Source organism: Falco rusticolus, chromosome 5, assembly GCF_015220075.1.
Source record: "Falco rusticolus isolate bFalRus1 chromosome 5, bFalRus1.pri, whole genome shotgun sequence".
NCBI classification, from domain to species: Eukaryota; Metazoa; Chordata; class Aves; order Falconiformes; family Falconidae; genus Falco; species Falco rusticolus.
In genome coordinates this window covers 9,582,198-9,609,107 of record NC_051191.1, presented here as the reverse complement: position 1 = coordinate 9,609,107, position 26,910 = coordinate 9,582,198, and the positions used below count along the sequence as shown (strand labels likewise).

The window sequence follows — 26,910 nt, the reverse complement described above, 5'->3', positions numbered from 1 at the left end:
CATATGAAAACCCTCTATTTAACTCTGCTCCTCATTTTACTGCAGTTCCTTTGCACATTTTCATCCAAGGACCTGTCCAGAAGTCCCCCCTGTTGCTGGATCATTCATTTCTGCTGTAATGCTTCCAAGCCCTGGGCTCCCTCACGTGCTCCTACCTTGCACAGAGCCCCTGACACACACCTCTTCCACCCCACCAGTGTCTTACACTTCTAACGTTCAGCACCACTTATCAAGGCATTTTCCTGAAAACGTCCCAGGCTTTCAGCCAGCTTCCATATTTTGCTTCCTCCTCTAAGCCTGAAATGCTAAGCCGTGTTTTGAACTTCGGCTTTGGAATGTGCAAAAATGTTTGTAGCGTTAAGTTTACAGCTACATGTACCAGAAAAGAAGAAGTGAGAAAGAAACCAGATATTACCGTCTGCTTCAACACTCATACTTCTTGTGATACAGGGATCAGGACCAAGATTTCTTTAACTTGGTCATTTCAAATTCCAAATTGTTCGGGTACATTTTTTTCTGCTTTTTTTTCCCTTCTTCCTTTTTATTTCTTTGTGTCTGTGTGATTGTAGCAGATTTATTAACTTGCCTCTTGCACTCTTGCTTGGCTGAGGAAGAAAGTTTTTTTTTCCTTCCAGTGGGATTCTTCCTTTGGTTCTCTTCTGCCTTCTTTGTGCCATTACTCCAATGAAGCTCTCAGGGAGCTCAAAAAAAAATATTTTGTTTTTCTTAAGAATGACTAATTGATGAAACAAACACTTTAGTCTTTAGTCAGTCTCATCCCTGCCTATTTGAATGAAGGACTCACACTGTCACTCCCAAAGCCATCAGGAGAAAAGGGAAAGGAGCTCAACAGAAAGAGGAACCCAAACCTTGACAGAAAGACCCTGTTCAGCGGACTTACGATGACAAACACGTTGACAGTTGTTGGATAGGATGTTTTGGTAATACAAGGAAACAAAATTAGGCAATCAGTAATGAGAAGAAAAGAGAACGAGGATCATTTAAAAGCTTATTCAACATCTTTGAAATTCCTAGGCAAAAAGGACATAATTCTAAAATAACAAAGAACATCTAACATATGAAAAGACTGCCTTTTAGAAGGAAAATATTTTTTTCATATTTTAGGCTTATAATTAAAAGCTGGCTAGTTGCTATGGAACTGCTGCCAACTTACAAATAAATATCACTTTTAACACAAAATATACAGTACTCATTTCTCCCTGTATTGTATAGTGGTTGCCAAACAGCAATTTACAATATTTATGCTACTTTATAATGTTTGTGACCTTCATTTTTTTCCTGTCTTCTTCACATATGGTAGATGCGCTGGGAAACTGGAAGTCTGCAAAATTAGACATGCATAACTTCCCTCCGTATCTGGACATATGTAATGTTGCTGTTCTGATTTCAAACACTAGGTAATAACATAATGCTCATGACTGTGAGAGACTAACAGCAGTTTCCCTGCTCCACTCTGGATATGCAGCATATCTGCGAACACTACTCCCATAGGTTATTCTGGTGCTACAACTCTCTCGAGCAGACACTGTCAGTCTGGCTACGCGATGTGTTGTGTTGCAGTTTGGGGTCTATCTGCAAACATCCTCCAAGGCACAGAATGGGGAACATCACTTGAATGACCTTGAAGTGAAAGCCAGTGTGGATCCTTAAAATAAACAAATGAACATAATGCAAAACAAATGACCAAGTTGTTACACATTATAACACTCGCCTCTTGCTGTCAGGCTCTGGTTTAAAAACCCTACAAATGTGCTTAGCTGCAAAAATGCTAAGCAGTCTTCCCAAGCTGGAAGCACCTTCTTTATGTGGAAGAGCTGAGAGAGCTGGGCCTTTTTAGCCTGGGGAAGAGAAGGCTGAGAGGGGATCTTATCAGTGAATATAATTATTTTAGAGGCGAGTGTCAAGAGGATGAGGCCAGGCTCTTTTCAGTGGTGCCCAGCGACAGGACAAGGGGCAACGGGCACAAACTGCAACACAAGAAGGTCCATCTGTATATGAGGAAGAACTTCTTTACCTTGAGGGTGACAGAGCACTGGGACAGGCTGCCCAGAGAGGCTGTGGGGTCTCCTTCTCTGGAGACATTCGAAGCCCACCTGGACGTGTCTCTGTGCCACCTGCTGTAGGTGAAGCTGCTTTAGCAGGGGGTTGGACTAGATGGTCTCCAGAGGTCCCTTCCAACTGTGACTATTCTGTGATTCTGTGTAAGTACATGTGTAACATTTTAAGGTTAAACAGATCCACTCTGCCTGTAAGGTATGTAACTGAGACACCTATCTCTGCTTTTGCCCATTTGTCTGGGACTTGGGAGTCCCTGGAGTGAAGCACCGGCTGAGGGCCCACAGGAAGAGACCTACTGTGAATGCATCTCTGCCTTAAGGTGTGTTTATTCTTCATCTCTGCACCATGTACCAAAAGTGAGGTGGACTGAAGTTGAGCCAAAGTCTGTGTTGTGGCTTTTACACTCATGTTAGTAGCTCTTGTGCTAGAGTCTTCTATTTAGACTCCCTGCTCCATGTGGAATGAAGTCAAGTACGTATTTTAATTAGAGTATTTAAAACATCCTGCGTTCCTCTGGATGAATGTTTTTGCAGGCAGCTCATTTCTTTCCACCTCAGCAATCTTGACCCATCATCTGCCTACCCTGTGTGTTATTGCAGTGGCATACGATGGGGCTGGGCGCAGCTGTGAAGTTGATCGGGAGTTGCACAGTGGTGGAGCCACTCCTCTCCTATGCCGCATCGACTGGGCACCACGCTGAGCAGTGCTAATGTGGAGCAGAGGTCCACCCTCCTGCCTCCCTCTTGCTTCTCTCCTCCCCTCATCTCTCTGGAGAAAGTGTCCTTGGACTGGACAGGTGCCTGGTTTTCTCCTTTCCATCTCTGACCCTATTGCCCATGTGCACCCTTTCAGCTATGCAGATTTTACAGCTGTGTTACTTTTTTTTTGGAGCCAACTTTCCTGTGCATTATTTGTACTGTTTTTCTTTCACATTGTAAACAACTTTAGTACACTACAAAGGATAGTCAATGCAGTGTAAATTAATACAACATACAACAAAACACTTCCAAGTTATTTAAAAGAAAACATCTCCATATAGGTCAACACTTTTGCACATTTAAATCAGCACTAAAGCTTCAGTTCCCTGTGATCAAACAGGTTAAGAAGCTCTTTCTACTGACGAATCACTGACTTTGTTAGCGCACTCTGCAGCATCCTCACCTGGTACTATTTTGATTTACAACATAGCAACCTCTTTCTGTTACTCCAGACTCATTATAGTACAACTAGATCATTCTGATACTTTCTGGCACTATTTTTCTTGCAATATGATCAACGATGTGGTCGTGCATCTATTCACAAACACTTAGGCAGAGTTTTGCTTGATTGTCCTTTTTAAACTAAGCTTGATCCAAATGAAATACAAGTATAAATATCAAACCTGCAAGTAAGGTTTGAGAAGCCACAAGGTTCTCCTGCTGTTTATACGTGTGTGAATTACAGTACATCAGGAAATCAATATTCCCTAGATGGTGCTTGTGCCTGGCACTTCATGGTGAACAAACATTAGGTAAGACAATATAAATGGTACAATCCTTATTGATTTCTCTTGACTGTGTAGAATGTGAAAGCTGCAGCCACAGTTAACACTTACTGACAGACTCATCTAAAGTTTCAGTGCTATTTTATATTTTTATAGTTGTCCACGCTCAATTGATTCCATTAAGTTGCTAGACACATTTCAAGCCATCTAGATAAGAAGAAAAAAAGCTGTGCCTGGAATGAGATGCTGCTACTTTGTGCCTAGCAGGATAAAAAGGTTAAAGGACTAAATTGTGCCTGGATGTTGGAAGGAGTTCTCTTTTATTTGATAGAATTGTTATTGTTTTTAGTGAATGGATACTGTGAGTGATGGATAGATGCATTTAACTAAGTTAAATAAATGAATGAACAGTATAGACCAGAAATGTCTATGGGGAAACTGTACTGGAAGCTCCCAATGTTATAGCCCCTCCCCAAACAAACAAGCGAAAACCCCTCGTAGTTCCACCCCTGACTGATAAAATTCCCTAAGAAAAAAAAAATCAGATGGGCTTTAAAATCTCGAGTTTGAGATTTTTTTTCATTTTTTTCCTCTTTTGACTCATGATGCACATTTTAAATTTTATTTTTATAGCAATTTATACTTCTTTTTTTTTTTCTTCCCCAAAACAAGTAAGCTTCTCACACGAGTCAGAGAAATTAGGGGGTAGGACAGCATAAGAAGTTCTGAATATCAGGATATGAGATTTAATGCCCTGCAAAATAATTCTGTATTTCCCTTTTATATCCAAAGAGCCCTTTTAGCAAGATATCAGAATATCTATTTCATAGTTTATTACTCCCCCCGCTGGGAAGATTTAAATAATATGATTGAATTAGTGTGAAAAAGGTGTCAGACATCCATTCCATGAATACAAAATGCAGACTGGACTATGGGATACATCATGTCTCGAGAAAACCCTTTTTCTATCTTTTTGGGCTGTTTGGTACTCAGCAAGATGGAAATTCAGAAATTAAAAATGACATTAAAAATGATAAAGTGGGAAATGTATCATATAAAAACCATATCAAAACCAGCCATCACGTTACAGTTTCCTCTAGAGAAAACACTGGCAGCTACAGTGCAGAACAGCTTACAAAGTGCTGAGTATTCTGATCCTGAAGCAGCAAAACCTGAAGCATGTTTTGCTTTAAGTGTGTTGTGGGCCTATTGATTTTAACAGTACTGAGTTTTGCTGGATTAATAGCAGCATAATCTGCACTCTCCAAGAGTGGGCACTCCTTTTCTCAGCATATTCCAGGGGGGGTGTGTGTGGGGTGGGGTGGGTGGGAAATCACAGAAAACTTATACACTATATAAAATCAGGTGGAGGTTATATTTTTCAGTTTTCAAATGTACTGTTGTTGAATTACAGAGATTTCTATCTCCAAAAATGAGGTAAATCTACTTGAAAACATCATGAACAAGTTAGTGAACTGTGAAAAGACTTTAACAGTAAACTTGCAAGGTGTTGCTTCCATCTTGCAGAAGAATTTCACATATTTGAGCATGTTCATGTAATTAACTTTTTCAGTCCATATTTGGTGACACTGCCTGTGGTTTTCCCTAAAATTCTTTCTTTTACCAAAAAAGACATGACAAACTGTTTTAAAATTACAAGAATGTCTTCAGATCAAGAGAAAACTGCAGAGAGGTTCTCATATCAAGAGCTTTCTATTTTCCCTATAAAATATTAGACATAATTAAAGGTGAGTTAAGACTTTGGTGAAAATCTAAAGAGCATCGGCGAATCTGAGCACTGCTCAGCTTTTCAATTGCTTTTCTACTTCTCAGTTCTTTTAAATGGTTTTCTATGGCAGGAACATTTTTCTTAATTAGTCACAGCTAATTAGTGTTCTGGCATAGACGAGTAATCAGAAATGTCAGAGCTGCAAGGCTACATCTCCCTAATCCTTTGATAATAATTTAGCCTCCTGGGAGGGCCTCAAGCTGCGGTAAGTAGTGGCTGACAATAAGGCAAAATTAGGTGGGCAGCAGACCATTAGGATAGAAAAATAAAAAGCACTACCAAATCCTGCTGAGCACCATCAGGCAACTAACTGCACTGCCAGATGAGGTGCCTGTTTAAGCCTGTGTTGTTAATTAGCTGATTCTACCAGACCTGCCACATATGTCCAGGTGCATCATGCAAAGATGTGTATTTCTGGGTTTGCGCCAAAGGACAATTTTGCACTGTGATCAAATTTCAAGAATCTGAGAAAGAAGCCTGCATATTTCTTGACGATTATTCTGAGTTATCAAAGAAATAAGAAGATCAACAAGCTACAATCCATTTTTGTTGAGTCTCTTTTAAGTAATTAGGCACGGTCCTCTCACGTTTCTCAGAGGTTAATACAAACACAGCTTTTGATTCAAATGTGGCCTTTAACTAGTTCTACCTAGTCTGAACTTGCTGAAGTCACCTTGGCATATAGTCTAGATCAAAAAGTAGACCTTCTGTCAAATCACACACTTGCAAATAATTACGTAACAATGAAAGCGAAGATTACTTATTAAAATTAATGTGACAGGAAGCAATTTGAGAATGAGAAACCCCCCACACAATTGAAGTTTTCTAGAAAAACATTGCTGAATACCAAACACTACAGGAATGGTGCTTTTGAGGTAGACATGGACAGCACAAGGAGTTGGCGCTACAGAAAACTCACATGTAAGGTAAGTGTTCCTCTCAGCTGTGTGACACCAGCTGAAGATTAGCTCACTCGCCAGGGAGAAGCACTTGCACGTTTTTTACACATTTTTTGTAAAAGGTCAGAAAACTTAACAGAAATGATGCAATTGAATAATGTATTTGCTAAAAATGTACTTGCAGATATGATGGCAAACAGAAATGACTCAGATGAGTACTTCATATCTCTATTTAGGCATAAAATGAAGTATGTGACATAGTAATCTTTGGAGAATAGTTACTACCTCAAATATCCTCAAGTACATCATCGAAGTTAAATCGTCTATCCCTGCTACTAATGGAAAAGAAAAATAATGGTTGTGATGTGGGAACACTACTAGCATTTAATTAACATTCCAGACAAAATACAAGCATTTTTATGGCAGAAAAAGAGTGTCACATTACACCTGAACTTTTGAAAAATAAAAGCCAAAAGCAGCTACGTAAATCTGGAGTGCTTAAGCATTTATACCACTCATAAAGATGTTCAGTTTTTTTGCACTCCAAAGAAAGTTGTACGAGTTCCCTGACCTAAACATCTCTTACACTGCTTGTTGAACTGTTACTCTGCATGAGGCCACAACCTTAAGGCTGTTCTCCTACATGAGTAGTCCCTGTGAAGTCAACAGGACTAGTCAGTCACACCACACCTGTTTAACACCCAGGAGAGATGAGCAATCAAGCCCAAAGTCAACATCTGCTAACAGGTGCCATCTTCTGCAAGATAACGAAGGGACCTCCTTATCAACGCTGACCTTTCCAGGATGCGCACTCTATTTTGTGTGTTTATGGTACACTTGTGCACAAGGTCCCCAGAAATTAAAGCCTAAAAAAATTAGAAAACCTGTAAGTTGTATCAATGGCTAAACACTGATGTGTTAAAACTGTTCTCTTAAACTATTCTTTATTTCTCAAAGCAGCAATCAATTAGTGCATAAAGATTTCATTGCCTATATAGTCTTAATAAAATTGAAATCATACATCTGTTTACCCTGTAGAGTTTTTAACAATAGACCCAACACAAATATAAAGTATAAGATAATGCTCTTAATGGCAAATAAACCAAGAAGGGCTTTGAAGGAAAAATGCCTGAAACACTTTTTTTCAGTGTTCAGACAAGTATATCCATACTTCACATGCAATTAACAGGTACAAGAAAGTGAGAATCTACCCAAGTGGTACTTAGAAACTATACATTACTACAGAAAGTAAGTATTGTATCGCTGTTTTAAACAGTGCTTTATGCAAAACGACTTAACTTTTTTTAAGCTGGTTTGTTAATAAAATTCCATTTTGTTTTAAAGGAAACAGTTTTTCATTTGTAAGTCTAACGTAATTTAAAATGCCTAGGAGTTCAAGACTTACTAGTCCCATCTTGAAAATTCAGGTAGAATGAATCTAAGTCTAGTGAGTGATGATAACCTGGCATGTTTATGGACACAGGATTGCATTTATTAAGGTTAATGGTAAAACTGCCATTGATTTTGACAGTGTAGAACCAGCCCCCACGGGAATTTCATAGTTGGACATTTTTTATATCTGCTGATTTTATGATCAGATACATGGCACTGTTCTTTGATAGGCTGCACAAATGTTCTTATATTATCCATCAAGCAGATTATCTTTATGAATGAGGGGCCTTAAAAATAATCAGTAATATTTGAGATTTATTCTAGGTTTGCGTAATTTTATTCTAAATACTTCATTTTCCCACTCACCAACTGCTACTTTTACAGCCTTTTCTGAAAATAAGTATTTTTCAAACACTGGTTAAAAAAAAAAAAAAAAGTACAACTTTGCTTCTAAAACATTTTACTAAACATTATTTTAAAAAATGATTCCTGGTTTAAGTGATTAAACTTTAAAAAACGTTTCCGTGGGTGATGCTTTTAATTGTAATTAAAAAATGTAATCATTAAACAAACACTGTAGTGCTTGTGTTCATGATATAGTTGTTATACATTGAATCTACCTGAGTCACTGCAGCGTTAATGGTAGAAAATTTGAGTTTATTAGAGAAATTTGTCCCAACATAACTTCATTGTCTTAGTTTACTCCAGTGGAGTAGGGGATTGGAAGGAATCACATGGATCATTCTCTGAATTAAGCCTTCAGGCATCATGAACATGGAGTAGACATTTAACACAGAACTACTGCAGACCATCCACACGTACAAGGCACTACAAAACCTTCCTAGTGCTCTTTAAGATCTGTGGTGCTAAAAACAAGAGAACAAACAAAAATTCCCCCCACAACTATAAGTTGCTACAGCATGACAGTAGGAGATAAATGTCCTGAGGTCCTGTGACGGGAAGGAATTTGGTAGGTAAAATTCCCAGCTGATCTTAGGAAGAAGACCATGTCCCAGACCACAAGGGAAGACAAGAAGTCCTAAGTGCCTCTGACAAACTGACCAAGCAAAACCTCTTTGTGACTCTAAATTTGATGATTAATTTTAAGAACGAGAAGAGGTACGCTGACAGGGGAGAGACCAGTGGTACTAGGAGCACCAAGCCATGCTGTTCTGCATTGGTTCTGCTGCACGATCAGCAGAGGTACTGAAGCATAGGATTTAAATGGTTTAAAAATGGTGCAGAAAAAACTAGCTGCCCCGTCTTCTTTTGAAGTCCCCTGGAGATCTGATCCTCTCTCATATGTAAGGATTCATATCACAAGCTTAAAATGCCATTCTCCTGATTTTCACATTTTGTATGGCATGGCACTGCTCTTCCAGGCTTACCAAGCACCACCATAAAACAATGCCATTTTTAGTCTTCTCCCTGGTTTGAGACTTCTCAGGTAGATAGAAAAAAACTTCTAGCCTTAACACACTATGACCCATTGGCAGACATTTGTACTAGTATCAATACTATTCTTAAATTTAAATGAGCTTTGTCATGTACCTTACTTCATATGATAGGCATCCCGTTCTCTTGGTCACTGTAATAGCTGCTAGTATACAGCAGCTCTGAATCAAGCCAATGAAATCTGCGCATAAATAGTTTGTAACTATATATTTCTTGGGATTAAAATAGCATCCAAGGCCTGATCTCATCTATATTTATAACTAACACTTGTAGCGCACAGAACAGTCTGATTTTTTTGGTGATTCTGGATGAGGTGTTTCCCTGGCTGAAGCACAGACATGCACTTCTGTTTCGCTTGGCTGATGATTTCTTATCTGATACAATGTATTTTAATGGGAAATCAACTGTGATCTACAACTGCAGCCAGTCGAATGGCTTGAAGTATATTTACAAAAAAAGGTAAATATATTTTATTCTTTCTATTGAAATATAACTTGATAGAATTGAATTTATAAACAGTACCTAGTTTTTGTTATATCAGTTATTCAAAAAACTCTTCAAAAAACCATGGGCAAAATCTTACTCAGTCGTGCTGTTCTAAATCTAAGTTAGTCTCAGGAAAAACGAGTTAACACAGTGAGATGCCCTTGTTTGAAATTTCTGCATGCTATGAGCTTACATATTTGTTAACGCATTTATCTGAAACTGTCCAACCGGTTATACCTCCTAGTGTGATGTTATGTAGAAATGTGACACCACCATATATAAAGAAAAGTAAAGATACAAATAGATATTTGACACACAGAATACTTATCATATACATCTTTTTTTCTTTCCTTACAGCTACAAGCATTGGCCACGACAGTATACAATACGTACTACCGAGTAAAAGGGGAGGGAAGTGTTTCTTTGTCTCAAAGGCAAGTGCTATGTCATGACTTGCATCCATAGAGGAGATGTTTTCTTGAGCTGAAGAGCCTGATTGCTGAAATGAAACTTGGCAGAGGTCACTGACCCATGCTAATCCAATTGTACTGAGGCCCTGTCCTTGGGTTAGCGCTAGTTGGCCTAACCCAAAACCATGCCAGGAACCATGCTGATGACTTAATGGTATGGATGATCACTTGCTAGTTCTTAGGCCTGTGCCCAGGCCCTGGCCAGTTTACTGCTATGGCCATAGCCTAAGGCTTCGTCCAATCCCACTACATCAACAAAGTCAATGTGGTCTCTCCACTGAGAGTTCGACTTGGCCTTAGGCACATAATTTTATTAACGTTCAGTAAATTACAACATAAGCAAAAATAACCTCAAAGAAAAATAAAAAACAGAAACTTGAAAATGAAACATATGCTTGCAGATTCAGTGCAAAAGCAAACTGAAGCAGAAGTTGCTAATATGGTTTTAGTACTTTGTGAAGGTGCCAGCTGGATGGATGATAATTTTTCTACCCCTGCAGGGCATCAAAGCTTTTATAAAATCATTCTTTTCACACATATTAGCACTTAGCTTATTAAAACAGATGATACTTTTTTTTTGTAAAGCTGCCTGAGAGTGTCTGGAAATATAAAATCTGAGAGATAAGTCTCATTTTGACCACCCAGTTTAACAAACAACAAACACTGACATGACATACCATTGCTGAGAGTCTATGTTATGGGACCTTCTGTGACTGCCACAACTGTAGTGTCACAGTAAAGGCTGTGAATTGCTGTTATGAAAACATTTGCTGTAACTTGCATAATTAAATGAAACTGCCAGCAAAGCTTTCTAAAATACTTCAGAGATGACACACAAATAAATACATTTCGAAGTCTGTATTATGTTCCAGAATTTGTTTTGTAATAAATTGCATTGCACAGTGCCGGAGATGACTTCTTTCCCTGTTCAAATTCCTACGTAATTACAAGCGACCAAGATCACTGAAATGTAAATTGATCCAAGTTTATAATAAAGTTAAGTTTTGTTTTAGACATGTTTTACATGTGTAGTGCTTTGGATTTATACAGAAGGTACAGTTTCAGTTGCCTACAGCTTCTCTGTCGGACAACTCAGAAAGGGACATGCTAGACATAAATTAGTGCTCAGAACTTGAATGAACAGAAATATGCTCAAGACTGTTGCTAGTAGCCTTATAGGAGAGCCTTGTATGAGGAAAAGGTATACATTAGGTAGAGTAGGTGCTAATTTCTAACAAAAAGGAGAAATCACAGTAAAAGGAGTGGAGGCAGGCTGTGGAAGCCAGCATTGAAGCTGAGGGAAATTACTGCAAAGATACAGCCTGGCTAGCAATGTGTGGGCCTCGAGGATGAGGACAAGGATTACTCTGAACTTGCAGAAGTGGGATTAGAATTTTGAAAATGAATTTGACAATTTATTAAATGTTTGGTCAACTTTAAGAAATTACAAGTCTTAAACTAAAAATCCATAAAACGAAATTATAAAAGTCATGCCATGCAAGTACCATGCAAGTACAAACCTGTAGATGTATCTGGCATAACTGGACCCTTGCTGTACATGAGCAGGCAGTGATCTGTATAAGTTCTTTATTTAGGGAAATTAGGTCTGCAATGGAGCCCACAAACAACACCAATCTAGCTCTCTCCATTAACAAATCAAAAATCAAAAGATGAAATAAAATCGGACTACTCACAGTGGAAAAATGACTATTTCAAATAGTAATCTTCTACCAATTTTATTTATGCCTTCTTGCCCTTATGAATTTCATGCAGAAAAAGTTTAAAGAAAGGCCACCTTTGACAGTTGAAGATGGTAAATAACAAGCGAAAGAAAAAATGACCAGCAGAGAAGAACATTTGAATGGCTTGTTGAATACCATCAAAATGCAGCTTATCTCTTCTGATGTTGTAGTGACACCAGCAAGCTTTGCAAGGGTAGTTACTTACATCAAATAACTTCTCTATGTACATTTCCTCATTGACCTTTTCTCGAAGTATATCCTGGTTTTGTCGAACAAACATAATGTAGGTGTCTGCTAGATCCATCCCTGGTTTCTGTGGAGACATAAAGGGGAGAAAGTAGTGGGAAGGGAAGAAGACAGACCACTCAACAACCGAGATTTGTAAGAAGTTACACTTAAACATAATGAACTGTGTTACAATGTTCACACATACATAAACTGTATTTACTGAATCTGCTGTGAATTCTGGGTTAGTTACCAAGTTCAGGAGGGTTCACTATTAATAAAGTTCTCAGTGTTATAATTTATGGATGCTTTGAGTCATAAATCTACATTGCCTTATGTAATGGAATGATGTCTTGACTCTGGTAAGGTCAATGGCAGGCAGACATTTCCCCCTTTTTTGTTAGTGAGGCTCTCATAGCTGCTCCCACCCTCAAGGTTCAGATTCTGCTATCACATTTGGAAAATGGTTAAAAAAAGCATCCAGTTCCTTTTTCATTGCCTCATCGTTGCAAATTGCTTCCAATGTACAGCTGAATTTTTTGTTTGAGGTTAGCTCCTACTCAGTGATTCAAACTAAGTTCAAGCATTCCCCTGAGAGCAATGGCATAAAAAGGTTGATATGACAGTAGACCTGTACCCCTGTTTTTCTGAAAATGTTGCACTGGCACAAGCAGCTCAGAGGATGACTAGGGAATGAGCAAGGGCTGAAATGTTTCCCTTCTTGTACCAATCTGTGTCCTTATGAACAGCAGAGTAGGCACAATTTTCATACCGCACTCCCAAACACGGGACAGGTAAGGATATGTTGTGTGTGACGCTATGTCATGCCAGCCAGGGTGGTGGCTGAAACTGCTCTCTCCTGCCCAGCTGGGACGTCTGGGCCTCTGTAGCCACAGTATGTTGTTCCACACTAGAGCACGTAACAGCCTGTAGCATCCCCTCTCCTGGCAGCATCTGTAGCGCTGATCAGGATCTCACCTTCCTCTAACAGGAACCAAGAATGAGCACAAGCACTTTGGAAAGTCTTCTGTAAATGTCCTCTGTGTGAGCAAGTTTGTGAAAGTAGCACTTGCTCCCAAATAATAGTTTTTAAAGTTCATGGCATGCAAAAGAAGGCTAAGTTTTCTAATAGTTTACAGTAAGCCTTAGCTCAAAGCTGTTCATAAAGGATTCAAAATTGTTTAAGACTACTCCGTACAGAATAATTAACCGCTTGACAAAAGCAGTTGTACCCAGTCCCTGAATTCAGGGACTTACAGAAGTCAACTCTATTTCTCAGAAACCGTTATTGTCTGAAAACAGCATACATACAAGGCTGTAAGAGTAAAACATTTAGCTTATTTTAAAGGCTTGTATGCATAAACATGCTCATATAGTTCAAATATTTATATATAATTTTATATTAAGGCTTCCTTTCTAGTCTACAAGTGGATAACTTAATTTTTCTCATTCCTTATTATTTTGTATATAATATATTATAATGTATATGAACAGGTCTGAGCACAAGCAGGAAGGTGCAACATGCCCAAACTAATACCTGTCCAAACCCAGACATTTCAATAACAGGACGAGAGCATTCTCCCCTCAAAAAAGCAGTGAGTGAAACCTCCTGGATCATGAGCTTCATCTCTTTGTGCCTGAATCTACTATGGACACATATAGGAATACGATCTAAAATAAGATTTTCTTTTTCATTTATACATGTGCATCAATGGCAGTTTCATTTCTTAAAAATAACAGCTAAATATGGAATGATGGCTTGGTTTAACACTCTCAGCATCTCCAAAACTCATACTGAAAACCTGAAATTTCTCTGGCACATGTCGATTAGACATTCCAGAGGCAATCAAAGCTCATTTCAAAAAGCTATCACATACACACAGGCCTACATGAAACTCTTAAGAGGAAAGCAGAACCATTTACACCTCAGTTACACATCTTGATACTAAGCATAGAAATAAAAATGTAAGATTACAATAGATAAAACAGTTTTCTGTTGGAAAATCTGGTTCACAGAAATCAATAGATTTCCTTCATAAAAATGTGCCTTCATTGAAATGTGACCGAAATGTTTTTAAATTAAACAACAAAGTGAAGGAGATTTAAAAAAGAAAGCTCCATATCTTACCTTAGTGTCCTTATTTGTGATGGTACAAAAGAATACAACCAGTGTTGAAACCTATCTACTTCCTAACACCTGATAGGCAATTTAGAGGAATTGGACTAGTTTTAACTTGGAGGGATAATGGTTAAATATTTTGAAAACTCATGGGGTGGGTGAATGATATAATCTAACAAATGAAAGGCTGATTACAGTTCTTGGAGATACATATTCAAATGTATAAATGAATCCTCCACCAAATGCTAAAACCTAATGGTTTTTCAATTCATGCAGTTTTTTCTTTTGTTAAGTTCAATAAGAATTCATCTTGCAGACAGCCAAAGCTAGAAAAATAATATTTCCCACCAGCATTAACTCTCCCCTTATCTTTGAGATGTTTACCTAGTCTTGAAGCTGTGACATATGGGAATTTCACACCTAGTGAATATATTTTCATGTAGCTTGTGGCACAGGAGTGGAATCATTAAAAGAATATACACAAGTAAGAGTAACTGCAACAGCTGGTGACATTTACCAATTAGAATTACAGTTCTTTAAAACATGTCATCCTTCTTTAATGTGTGCAGGATAATTATCTTTGAAATTGCTGTGGAAAAAAATTAATTTTCCTTTTAAACAGTGTCTGCCTACAGCAGAAATGTGTCTGGGTAAGCAAGATTATCAGTACTCCAATAGTATGACTCCCTGTTTTGAAACCTCACCAAAATCATTGCAAGTTAACCATCTTTGCTCATGGTGGGCAAAACACACATTAAACATTGAATGAACCAACAGTATATCAAATACTTCATTATCTCCCCATATTGAACGTATTGAATTTATTTGTTTTCTCTAAACATGTGAAAGAAGGAAAGAAAGCTATTATAAGCATCAAAACAAGCTTAGTGCTATATATTTAATGTTTTAACTCTTTTTAACAGGGATTATGTATTAGATGGGAGGCTCCGATTACATGATCCTCTACTGCTGTATTATGGATTATTAAACTTCAGAAAAAAAACCCCAAAACAGGTTAATGCAGAATAAAAGAACAAACAACAGTTAAGCAATTGGATGTGCCTTAAAGGACAAATAGAATCTGAGACATATTTTAAGCAACTGTCACAGGGGGGCATTTCACTACTGATATCAGACAGATTTAAGCAACTCAGTCTCCACATCTATACCCAATATAAAAAATTCTGCTCCTCTGAATCTCTGGGAGAACCTCTGCTGAAGTTAATGGGAGAGAGTTATTTTCACATTTTTGGGAGAAGAATTTAACCTGGTATATTTATCCAGATAGGTGTAATAAAAGGTATTCTGTCTGAAAAATTCCCCAAGAAAAAAAGTGGGGTTTTTTATGATAGATAAAAAGTTTTTGTAGGTTTGTTTTATTCAGAACGGCAGACAAGATGTTTTGCCTATCTGGAAATGAAAGAGAACCAAACAAAGAGATGAATGGAGAAACTGAAAACACAAAGACATCAAATAAAATACCAGGAAATGAAGAGTTGTAAATAGGGTTACTTTGTCGCTGGTTACACAAGTAACTGAATACACTGGCAAGTGAATGAGTTTAAACAAGGGTGTAGGCTTCAGCACATTCTTTTTTAGGGTTAATCACTAGTTAACCTGGCAAGATGAACATGCTGGGGTGGGGGGTGGGGGTGGGGGGAATCCTTTTTAATTATATACTGCAAGTGCTCTTACTTCCTGCTGCTGCACCTAATCCCACAGGTGCAGGTTGTTTCTTTTACAATTCACTGGTAGGTGGGTCCAGATCGACAGGCGCTTTTTCATAGCAACAAGTTCAGATAAAGAAGAAACAGCCTAACTTTCCCCCTTTAAACAGGAAAACTCTACCCTACTGTCTATTTAACAAGGAGGCAAATTTTAAAATACATTATTCCAGTTTCCAAGATGATGTAGGAGCTGTATTAGGACTGACACACATTGCTCCCACCGGCAAAATCTGCCTGAAGCACCTAGTCAAAAGTAATGCTGCATTGCCTTGATTTCCAGCATTCAGATGTTTTGCTGCTAAAAGATTTGCAACAAGCTTAATATTGCCACTAATATTAGGCTTTTCCTACAGAAGAGGTACACCTAAATTTCTGCACAGCTTTTTGCAAGTTTGTTTCAAATATTGATAAAAACAATGTACATTTCTAAATACTTGGGTTATGCTTATTCTCACTTTGGCATTTGTCACAGAACATTTCTTAGCATCAGAAAGTATTAAACAAACCCGTATTCTTGGTATTGCCAACAAAAAAAATCTAGTTTTACCAAGTTCTATCCTGTTAAAGCATTGAAGTTTCAAAGATGAGAACAGATGTTAGACTCTTAACTATATAAAAACAAACTTCATCCCATTTTGTTTTTGCTCTCCTCTCCACCCCCTTCCTCTCCCTTGCATCCTGGAGGGAGACATTTTAACTACAGCATGGATGTAACAATGAAATGAAAAGGAGTGATGAGCTGGAGGGGGCTATTGTGAGAAACACAGGAGCTCCTTATTCAGTGTCCACTACCAAATGAAAGAGTGCATTGGAAAACTTCACTGGCTGAAATTTCTCCTCTAAATACTGCAAGGCTCATCACTTGGGCTTTGAAATGACAGAATTAAAATATCATAAAAATATTTTTCGAATAAAACCTACTTGTACTCATGACAAGATCCTCGCTCCCTTCATTTCTTACAAATCAAAATACATAAGCCAGGGAGGAAGATGCATCATTTGTATAATCAGACTATTATAAAGGTAACATTTTACTCTCACATGGTTATGAAAAATAATATTTTGCTTAAATGAAAAAATACAATACATTTCCCTGCCTTGAATACATTTTCTTGTACAAGAAAAAGCGACCGTGGCAAAGACTAAATGTCTGTATTTTGAGAACTGTCATGCAGAACTTAAGCTGTGATTCTGCAAGCATTTACACAAACATTTTTTCATATATGTGTAGTTTCATTGCATTCATGGGGCAACACAGGTGTGCATCTGCACCAGGATCTTAATTCTGTAGTGTGAAAAGTTCTTCAAAACGCTACAGTTCCTATGACAAAACCAGGTATTAAAATACTTTTTTTTCCCCAAAATAATTATGTTCTACTATGTTATTTTAACTTTCCTGCTGATTAGCAGCCATCCTTCTGATCTCCATTTAAGAGGTATCTCAAAAGTACTCCTGACTTAAAAGAGATGATGCAGGGCTTTCCTTCCAATTCTGCAATAGCTTGTTTTTACGGATCTGAAAACAGAAGGGCCACTTCCCAGGTTCGGGTATACAGAGGAGGAGGAGGAGGAGGAGGAGGACGTTGTGGTGGAGGAAGGCAGGAGAAGCCCTGAGCATGAGGATAATGACTGCTCCATGCTCTTTAAACAGAGGTCTCCAAGTAAATCCTGCTTAAAAATGAATGGCACAGTATGGTCACACCTGAATAAATAGATTTCCCAGAAAAAGTAATTTGCTTCTTAAAACCAGCTAAAAGAGGCCACGCAGTACAAGTGTGATATTTGGAAACGGAGGTATCTGGAAGGTCCCAATGTGTATCTGCCTGGTAGGAGGCAGAGCTCCTGCTCTGGCCTCTACAGGACCCCCGTAAGTCAAATACTGGCACATGTGTGAGGCCCCTTTTCATACCTTTGATCCCCGCATAAAGGCAAGAGTGGAGCAAGAGGCCTGGCATTGTGCGCGCTGTGCACTGCTGTCAGCCCTGGGTCCTTCAAACGGCCTCTCTGCACTTGGTATGACAGGTGGCCTACATGAAGTGAGGGAGGATTAGGTTCCTTCTGTGCCCCCTAAATGACTGGCATAGATTACTGGCTCCTACAAAGGGATTTAAACATACCTTTCTGAACAAAAAGCAGTATATACATATGCATGTAACTGGATGCTCAATTTATATGAGTAATTGCTTTGGTTATATTTGTAAATGAGGCAAATGTTTGTAGAAATGACCAGCTACAGACACAATTATTTGTGTGCAAAACTGAATTAAATGATGAGAAACTGAACACAATGAAATTATCCACACGATTGAGGAATAATAATAATTTGAGATTAACAATATACATTTTTTGCCCTCAGTTCTACTGCGTTCTTTCCCTGTTCTCATTAATTAACTGGCTTTGTGAACAGAATATTAAAAAAAAAAAAGAAAAAAAATAGACAGGTTGGACTTCTACATCTCCTAAGGATTGCTCAAGCTTTAAGAGAAACTAACAGAGTTATAGTGGATTTGGGTGAGTTGTTTTTTTTTTTTTTTTAAAAAAAGTAACTTAAATCAGCTCCGGCATTCCTAAGTATCAAAACTGCATTAACACGAGAACAAACTGCATCCTTAATGCACTGCTTATATTTGTAATGTTTGTGTTATTTTCCTCTGAACATTTGGTTTCTTTCACAGGCACAGCAGCCACAATTTCTTTCTTCAGAGCCTAGCATACTGTGACAATTACCAACAAAATGAGTGTAATAGCAACTAGATTTTTGTATTATTATTTTAAGGAAATCATAAGCCATCATTGTTGTTACTCTTCTTAGTCTGGGTTATTTTGTACTGTTCCTAGTATTTCCGTTGGTGTTTCAATTGCCAAAACATAGGCTGTGTCCATGTAGTCCTATGCAAAATGGCTGGGGAAAGGAGTGAGAGCTCCTTGTGACTGCATACATCCCGCTTGATAAAGGGCATTCTGAAAAATGGAGCCTAATGTTGGATGTTCTCTTAAACAGGTTAAAAAAAAGGATGATTTTTTTTTGGATGGAGTTATTCATAATTTGCTGGTGAGATTAATGAATGGAAGGGTAAATAGCAACATTTTTACAAATGCCAAATGCACTGCAAGTCTGTGTCAACATTTCCCACCTTGCCTCGAGAAGTCGATGGATGCCTTCTGGGGAGTGTGTACCTTCGTGCCCAACTATTTAATGTCTAAATCCCCTCTTGGTATTAATAAAACTAACCTGTTCCTCAAAATGACCAAGAATCATCCGATAACATCCTCCTCCTTTTTGATTTCTTTATTATTTCAATATTTATTTACTTTTTAACTTTTGTATCCCCTTTACCTCTCATCCTCTCTCTAAAACATTCTGCTCAGTAGTACCTTCATTTTCTTCTAATATCTCTTTTGTCTAGTTTATTTCTTCTTATTTCACTAGAAACCAGCATATTTTTCCCTCTTTGCCAAATATTGAGCCTCGTTGGTAATCAAAGATCAAAAACTGTTGAATTCACACACTCGGAAAACCCCCAAAAGCCTTTTGCCTGCATTTCCCCAACCCCCACCCCTGCCTTTCTCCACCAGATCCACCAAGTGATCAACAGCTGTGTTTCAGGGACCCCAAGGACAGCGCTAAGGTCACCCACTAAGATCCTCTAATGGAAGCGGGGCACAGGGACAAGAGTGCAGTTATCTGACAAAGTGCAATTCTGCACATATTTGCAACTACATCAAAAGAAAGTGCCTACTGTGGTCACCCTTAAGTCATTTTCATATATGCAGCTCTATGATAAGGAGGGACAAGGAGAGGTTTTAAACTCTATTAGTTTAAAATGCAGCCACATGAGGCGTTTAGTTAGCGTCAGTGCAGGCTTGCTAGGTTACCTTCACACGACCAAGAAGAGCTCAGTGTAAATTCCCCACCCTTTGCTGCCCCCCTCTCCACTTCTCACTTCAGCTGTGAGCCCGGGAGATGACCTTGTAACGTGATGGCTTATAGCCTCCTTTTGCAGTTGCAATTTGTAACTTCCACAACTGCTGAATTTCGACCCTATTCAGACTGGACCCTCACTGTCAGTATTGACAGTAACAGCTCTTCTTGGCCTCAACTGCATCTTTACAACAAGAAAATCTGAATAGAATCTGAAGAACTAAAACCAAACTCCAGCCTATCAAACTCCTTCATCCCAGGTAAAATGCCCTCCAGAATGTGGAAGATGATTGCTTGGTCAGATCCACCGCCTCCCTGAAGCCCAGCTTACACCTGTGGTTTACAACTGTAGTATATAGTCCAGTTCACATCGTGGGCTGTGGGAAAGGTGCGTGAGATAGCTGAAAAGGAAAGGGGCTGTAAAAATGCAAGGATCCTGACAGTCTGTCTATAATCTGGTCATCTCTTCAGGCCAAGCAATACCTTGCAGTGAATGTGAGAAAGGCAATGGGGCTCCAAGCAACCACCTCCCCGCTCTGCCTTCCCCTCTCTGGAGCAGTGCATCCCTGTGTGACCTGACTCACAATATTCCCCTCAGCCTGTGGCAAAGGTATTTTTCAGCCTCATCTTTACTGTGAACTTCAATGTCAATGTATTCAGGCCAATGGTAAAAGACTTTGACATCTCCCTCTCATAGATATTCTATGTAATGAAAGAAGTCAATGAATTTCTAGTTTGTTCATGAGTTTTTTCTTCAGTTTTTGAGTATTAAGTGCCTCACCAAGGACCTTTTGGGGCAGCTCAACAGCAAAACGTGTTAACAAGAGGTATTCTACATTAACTGGATTTGATATGAGATTATTCCTTTGAATGCAAGATTAAGCCTACATTTTTTCATTTTTATAAAGCAAAATAGTATTTATACAATTCAACAAAAAGTCCACATGTAATCAAATAAGAAAAAAATTCTGAAAACATCATCTGAATGGAAATGTTACAACTTGTTATCTTATGAATAAAGCAAATATAAAGACAGCAAAATACCAAATTCCAGAAACAGATTTTTTCTTTTATTTAGTATGCATGAATTAAAAAACCAATTAATTTATGCTTGCAAGTATTATATTTTAAAGTATAGACGTGCTGAAAGGATTTCTGGCCACCATACAGTCTAGCATGCCAGGTGTTCTTCTGTATTTGGAACTTTATTTTTTGTAAGGTCATTAACATAATAATTTTAGTAATTTTTTTGCTATGCTTGGAAAATAAGATTTAGAATCATATTAAAAAGGGATGAGGACACAGACTTGTGAGAGAACAAAGAATATTTGGCAGTGATAATGACAGTATTTGATAACTTCTTCCTTGCTTTTTAAAAGAAAAGATATTCTACTAAGACACTCTAATAATAATAATATTCTAATAGCTGAATTTTGCTTTTACGTATGAAAGAGCTGCAACAGCTACTCTTTTTAGTTTTTATTTCTACCACACAAACATTGCATAAGAAATGGTAAATCAAATAGAGATTTAGCAAGCAAGGGATTCAATAAGCAGTATTGGGTCCTGAAGTAAGAAAGCTACAAATAACGGATATTTAGGTACGATGCTTTCACTTGTTGCTTATGCTGCACATGTGAACAATTTAGCCGAAGGATGGAAAGATTCCTACAAAAGAGTATCTAAGTTACAATCCTCAGTCTTCCACAACTGAAAAAGTGCACTGAGAATAACCTTTCTAAACTTTGCTTTGAGCGTTACTTGTTGCCCGAGGGAAATGAAATTCCCTCTGAGGGTTGTAGTGGCTGTTCAAATGCCCTGTGCAAAGCTATAATGAATCTCTGTAAGAAAGCAAAATGTCAACAGTGAAAAACGTGAGCTAACAAAGCCCCTATTTTTTGAATTATTATGAACACTAGAAAAAATAAATTAAAAGAGTTGTACTTACAGGAACGTCAACATATTTTGCAGCTGCTTTCACCTTTAGAAAGTTAAAACAACACACAGTGAGTGCTTATTACTACAGATTATGCACAATTTCAGAATTATGCACAGAAAGGACAGAACCATCGTGAATCCAAACACTTACAGTGAATGAAACTAATGATGAGAAAAAAGTGCCTTCATCGTATCTTGACAATTTAGACAGCACACCTTCTAACACCGAAACAACCTGGAGGAAAAGCACAGAGGAAAATCTAAATGCACAATATGAAAAGTAAATATTGGGAATAAGAATGTGAGTTTTTCTTCCTCATGCTTTATTGTTCAGCAGGGCAATGCAAACTGTAAATTTGATCACTTTCTTCATCTCACAAAGTGCTGAAATCAAGGACAACATTCTTTTTGCAGCTTCACCTATCAATTAAACGGATGGAAATCATTGAACCACTGCAGAAATAGAAACTCAAACCAAAAATTCTCCTGAGGCGGGCCTGCTACCCAGTGCCACTTTGCTGACTCTAGAACATGTATTTAAATATAGATGTGTGTACCCAGCATGTATTTTGGGTAGAAAACACACATTATTTTCTAGGACCACAGTTTTGAAGATTACATTCAAAGATAATGCAGTACAATTATTACAGGTAGTGATCTCAATATTATATTTCTTTTATCTTTGCTACTGAATAGAAACCCAGCTCTGATTTCACCCAACAGCGTAACCGCGCTAGAGTTTTCAGTCAACAGCACATGCTGTTGAACTGCCTCTACATGGCCAAGAAGGGACAAGAAAATGTATGCCCCAAATCTCTGGTATGGCGTGGTTCCTCTCCCCCACACTTCCACCTGTGATTCTCTGAGTAGTGTGACTCCTCAGCAAGTGGCATCAAAAGATGTTTTCGTCAAAATTTATTTCTGACCAAAAAACCCCCTTATTAATTGCATTAATTATAGTGTACATGTTTAAGCTCCCCCAAATTAGCCTTAAAGCAAACAAATCTCCTCATGTCCCTCTATGATAATATGTTGCTCAAGTAATTAATGGCATATAACATAAAATATATCAGCCATTGCATTCGTGCACATTTATTTTACACATATGAATTGCTTTCCAGTTTATAAGATTGTTTTAAAAGTCATCCCTTGCTCCCAATACAGCCATTCCCACAACCACAAGTATCATTTTATGAGTGTGAGGACAGAACAAAATTCCATCTGGCATGCTGTTAATGGGCACTGTAACAGTGTCACAACAGTGTCACCTCCAGAGGAACTGAGATCATCACTTTACAATAAGCCCTGCTCTTAACAGTTCAAGGAGCAGGAGCGAGTGCAAACCTACATTTGTCATTTATCAATCTAACCTGTCATATTTACAGTGATTAATTAAGACACCAGTACGTAGGTGCCCATCAAGGAATAATACCACATCACGAGAGTGGCAGTTCTTCACCGCATGCACAGTATAATTACAGTCCCATCATTACACCAAATACTAGCTTTCTGCTTTGCTGTTGCACGCCTGTGAGATGATGTTCATACTTCAACTCATTTTATCTGACTGGCAAGGATTCTTTCTGCAGAAGGGTGTTCAATCTTATTGTGCAAAGATCCACTATGGAAAGGACTGATCTCACAAACAACATGGTGTCCACAGTGCCAACAAACAGCTCCAGGACAAGTGGGACACAAAAGAACAGACAGCGAAACCTTGCAGTGTCAAGGATGTCCATTTAGACAAACGGCTTAGTTATGAAGCTGGAAACTTGTTTTCTGAGATCTGAGCATATGGACATGTGAAGGTCTAAAAGCGTTTCTGCATATACCTCACATTCTCCGAATTGGTTATCCTGAGACACAGCGTGCTTTGTTTCACTGTTTTGTGCTGTTCCTGTGATTTGTTAAATGCTTTAGCTTGGTAAGTCTTGCATATAAAATGCACGGTATAGTCTCTATCAAGTAAAGCCTCACTGAAGTGAAAGTACTCTTCATTTTCATAGATGATGTAGCGAAAAACAATGATTAAAATACTTATTCCACTGGAACACAAAGGAAATAATACAGAAGCAAAGGCTAAAAAATACTGAAAAAAAATATATAGGTGAAAAAAATGAACACACATGGCTATCATGCACACAGATGTGCAGTTTTCCTCACCAAAACCAAGAGCGAAACATCAGCCTTCCTCTGTAACCTCAGAGGCTTTCTGCCTTGAAACAGGAGCAATCAGTATGTCGTTGACATTTCACATCTCAAATGAGGAGAGACTGCTTAAGCTTCTAATGAACAGCCAATGACACAGAATATTTGCTTCCTATTCTGAGATTTTAACCTCTGGTAACAGTATAGATGATAACTAATAGCGCAAACCCCTTTGTATTGACAGCAGCTGTCTCTAGAATTTCTTATACATATATCCAGGAGGAATATGACTGTTTTCTTCCTCTTTCTATAATCTCAGATATAAAAAAAAATAATTAAAAGGTTAAACTTTTAATAGCGTGAGTTGCTTTGATTAAATTGCCCCTTCTTCCTCTTCCTCTTCAATAACACTATAAACATAATTTCACAGGTTACTTCGGAGTGATGGCAGGCAGCACATAAAACTCAGACCTGTAGACATGAACCACTTGTAGTTATGCTTACATCAAAACTTCATTCAGACAAAAAATGTGTGGTTTCTACACATTTACCAGTAAGTGGACACATTTTGCTTAAACTTCAACAGTGATTCTACAAAGCCTTCCTCTTCAACTCCTGTGCATGCTGGTGGGTGTCAATCTGAAAGGAGATTCCCGTTCCCCCCAGCCCCTGCCAGAAAACTGTGACCAGTGAAAACCGAGGCATGATGAAAATATGACAGAGTCTTATTTTTTGTCACTAACTCACAAATTGTAAATGTATGGCTTATACCTCCTACTTGGAAAATCAGGTATTTCTGGGTAGTTTCCAATGCATAGATAACAAAACCTCTTAAAATTTTACTCTTTTCTGACTTTATTTGCTGTATCCTTCAAACTTAGGAAGTGATAGCTTTTCTTTTATATCAAGAACTTCAAAGACACTTACTGGAGTAGAGGTGCTACAGTAACACAAGGCATTGTTTACATTTTCTTCACTTATTCTCCAAGTCCCTATATCATGTCAAAATATATTTTCTTTTAAAATATAAAAACTCATGAGGTAAATTTCAAGAAATAACATCATATAAACTATTTTTAAATTAAATGGTTTGTGGAACAAAATCTCATTAAAGTGTCAGACTGACAGTCTGGATGTTGTCCATCTCTAAATAAAAAAATTAAATACTACTTAGTGATTGCAAGAAAGTTTTCATGTGAAAAATTAAACACCGCCCCCCCCCCCATGCTGTTACTTAAGAAAATATTGACATAATCAAGTCCTACCGGTTCCACTAGCTGCTATCAGTTCTTATCTATAACAGAAATACAGAAGACAAACTTATCTGATCAGCAGGTTGCACAGAAATTGTTTACCTAATGGGTTATAAAATATAATTTTGTAAATTCAATATTATTTGCATGACTATAATCTAAAAACCATGGTGTTGTCCCCGCGCCCCAACTCTCTGTTTGTAGCAAAACTGTGTGATATTTAAAGACATTTCAGAAGTTCAAGAATTAGAGATATATTTTGTTTATTATAAATCTAAAACTAAAGCAGTTTACCTTTGAAACAAGAAGTGAAATAATTTCCTTAACAGTTTCTTCAATCAAGTCATCTATCTTTGAATGGTATTGTTGCTGTATTTCAAAAGATAAAGAAGAATTAGCATGTATACGAACACACACTTTTGTCATAAGTCATAAATGGCACAAAGCTGATAACCCCACCAGATCAGATTTACTTAAAATTATCATTTTGAACATCAGCAGAACAAACCCTTGAAAACGATCCACCCAATCAACACTTTCTTACATTCTGTGTTGAAAATTTTCCCATGTACACTGTTGAGTTAAGCAGCTAATGGGGTTATTATTTAGATGAATTGAGTTCTTATTCTTATTCAGGCGAAGGAATGTGAAGGATACTTTTTGTCTTCTCCTATATAATTAAGGTGGCCACGTATTTTTTTTCTAAAGGGTTGGTTTAGCTGGAGAAGCAAAAAGACTAGAATAAGATTTAATTAATACAGCATTTCATGTCTGACAACTCTCATTCATAAGTTATTTTAAATGTCCTCTAGAAATAAAATGAGCTCCAATTGTTCATCCTAAAAGAGCCTTTCTGTTAGCACAGTGAGCTGCAGTTTATACAAATCTTACAATATGCTCAAGCAAGGGCAAAATTAAAATTTCATCAACAAAGCAGAATAGATGGTAACAAATTAATAGGCCATAAAAGGCATAATAAACCAGACTTCATTCTCCATACCCTTTTTCTTTTGCTTCTTCATAAAAGAAGGTGGCTTTAAGTAAATGCTTTTAAAATAAATCTGAAAGACTTTTTAGATAATACTACAGAGCTCCCTCCTGAAATTAACAGGAACTAGGGATCCCATTCTGTCAAGGAGGCACATCAATTTAAACAGTAATTCTTCCTTTAGAAACATTTATCTGACAGCAAAGATTGTCCCCAATAGCCACTTCACAGAAAATGTGACTTGTAAAGACTAACCCTGTCTTCACAGTTCAAGGCTACTTGGAGCAGCTAACAGCTTAATGCTCGGAGTAAAAGTACTGAGGTCAGTATAAACATTAGCCTAACTTAGCAGCTGCAAGCTGAATAGTTTTCAGAGTTCTAAGTTTTTAAAGGCAATTTTTCATCTGTCTCCAAGTTGCCATACAAACTATAACATTAAATTTGATTTGCTTAATATATTTAGGAATGATTTTCTAAACAGCACACTTACTGAACCTGCATTTAAACTAAGAGAGAATAAGACTCTGAGATGTGTTTGCCCACACATATGTATCCGCCACAGGGTACCAACATCAAGCGTGTTAATTTTTGGTTTGAATTTCTTTTAAAGTTTAAGAACGCTTGGAAAACGTGAATACACATCTGAGATGAACAGCAGCAAACATCCTGGAACAGTGAAAGAGCATATCAGAAATACATCAAAGAACTTTCCACAATTTCAGATATATGTTATTCTAACTGCATTAATGTCTTGAACAATATAACATTCTCTTGATCTGCTAAGGGCTTAAATCA

At 37.8% G+C, this 26,910-nt stretch overlaps 1 protein-coding gene across 1 annotated transcript in view; it reads right to left on the bottom strand.

Annotated features, from left to right (window-relative positions):
• The window catches only part of CADPS2 (calcium dependent secretion activator 2), a 323,439-nt gene that overhangs the window by 11,393 nt on the left and 285,136 nt on the right, over positions 1-26,910 (bottom strand). Inside the window, exons 23-26 of the mRNA XM_037389390.1 lie at positions 25,422-25,496; positions 21,878-21,961; positions 21,737-21,769; positions 12,001-12,108 (exon numbers count right to left, since the gene is read on the bottom strand). Of these exons, the coding sequence (XP_037245287.1) occupies positions 12,001-12,108; positions 21,737-21,769; positions 21,878-21,961; positions 25,422-25,496 (300 nt within the window). The remainder of the gene's footprint in view (positions 1-12,000; positions 12,109-21,736; positions 21,770-21,877; positions 21,962-25,421; positions 25,497-26,910) is intronic.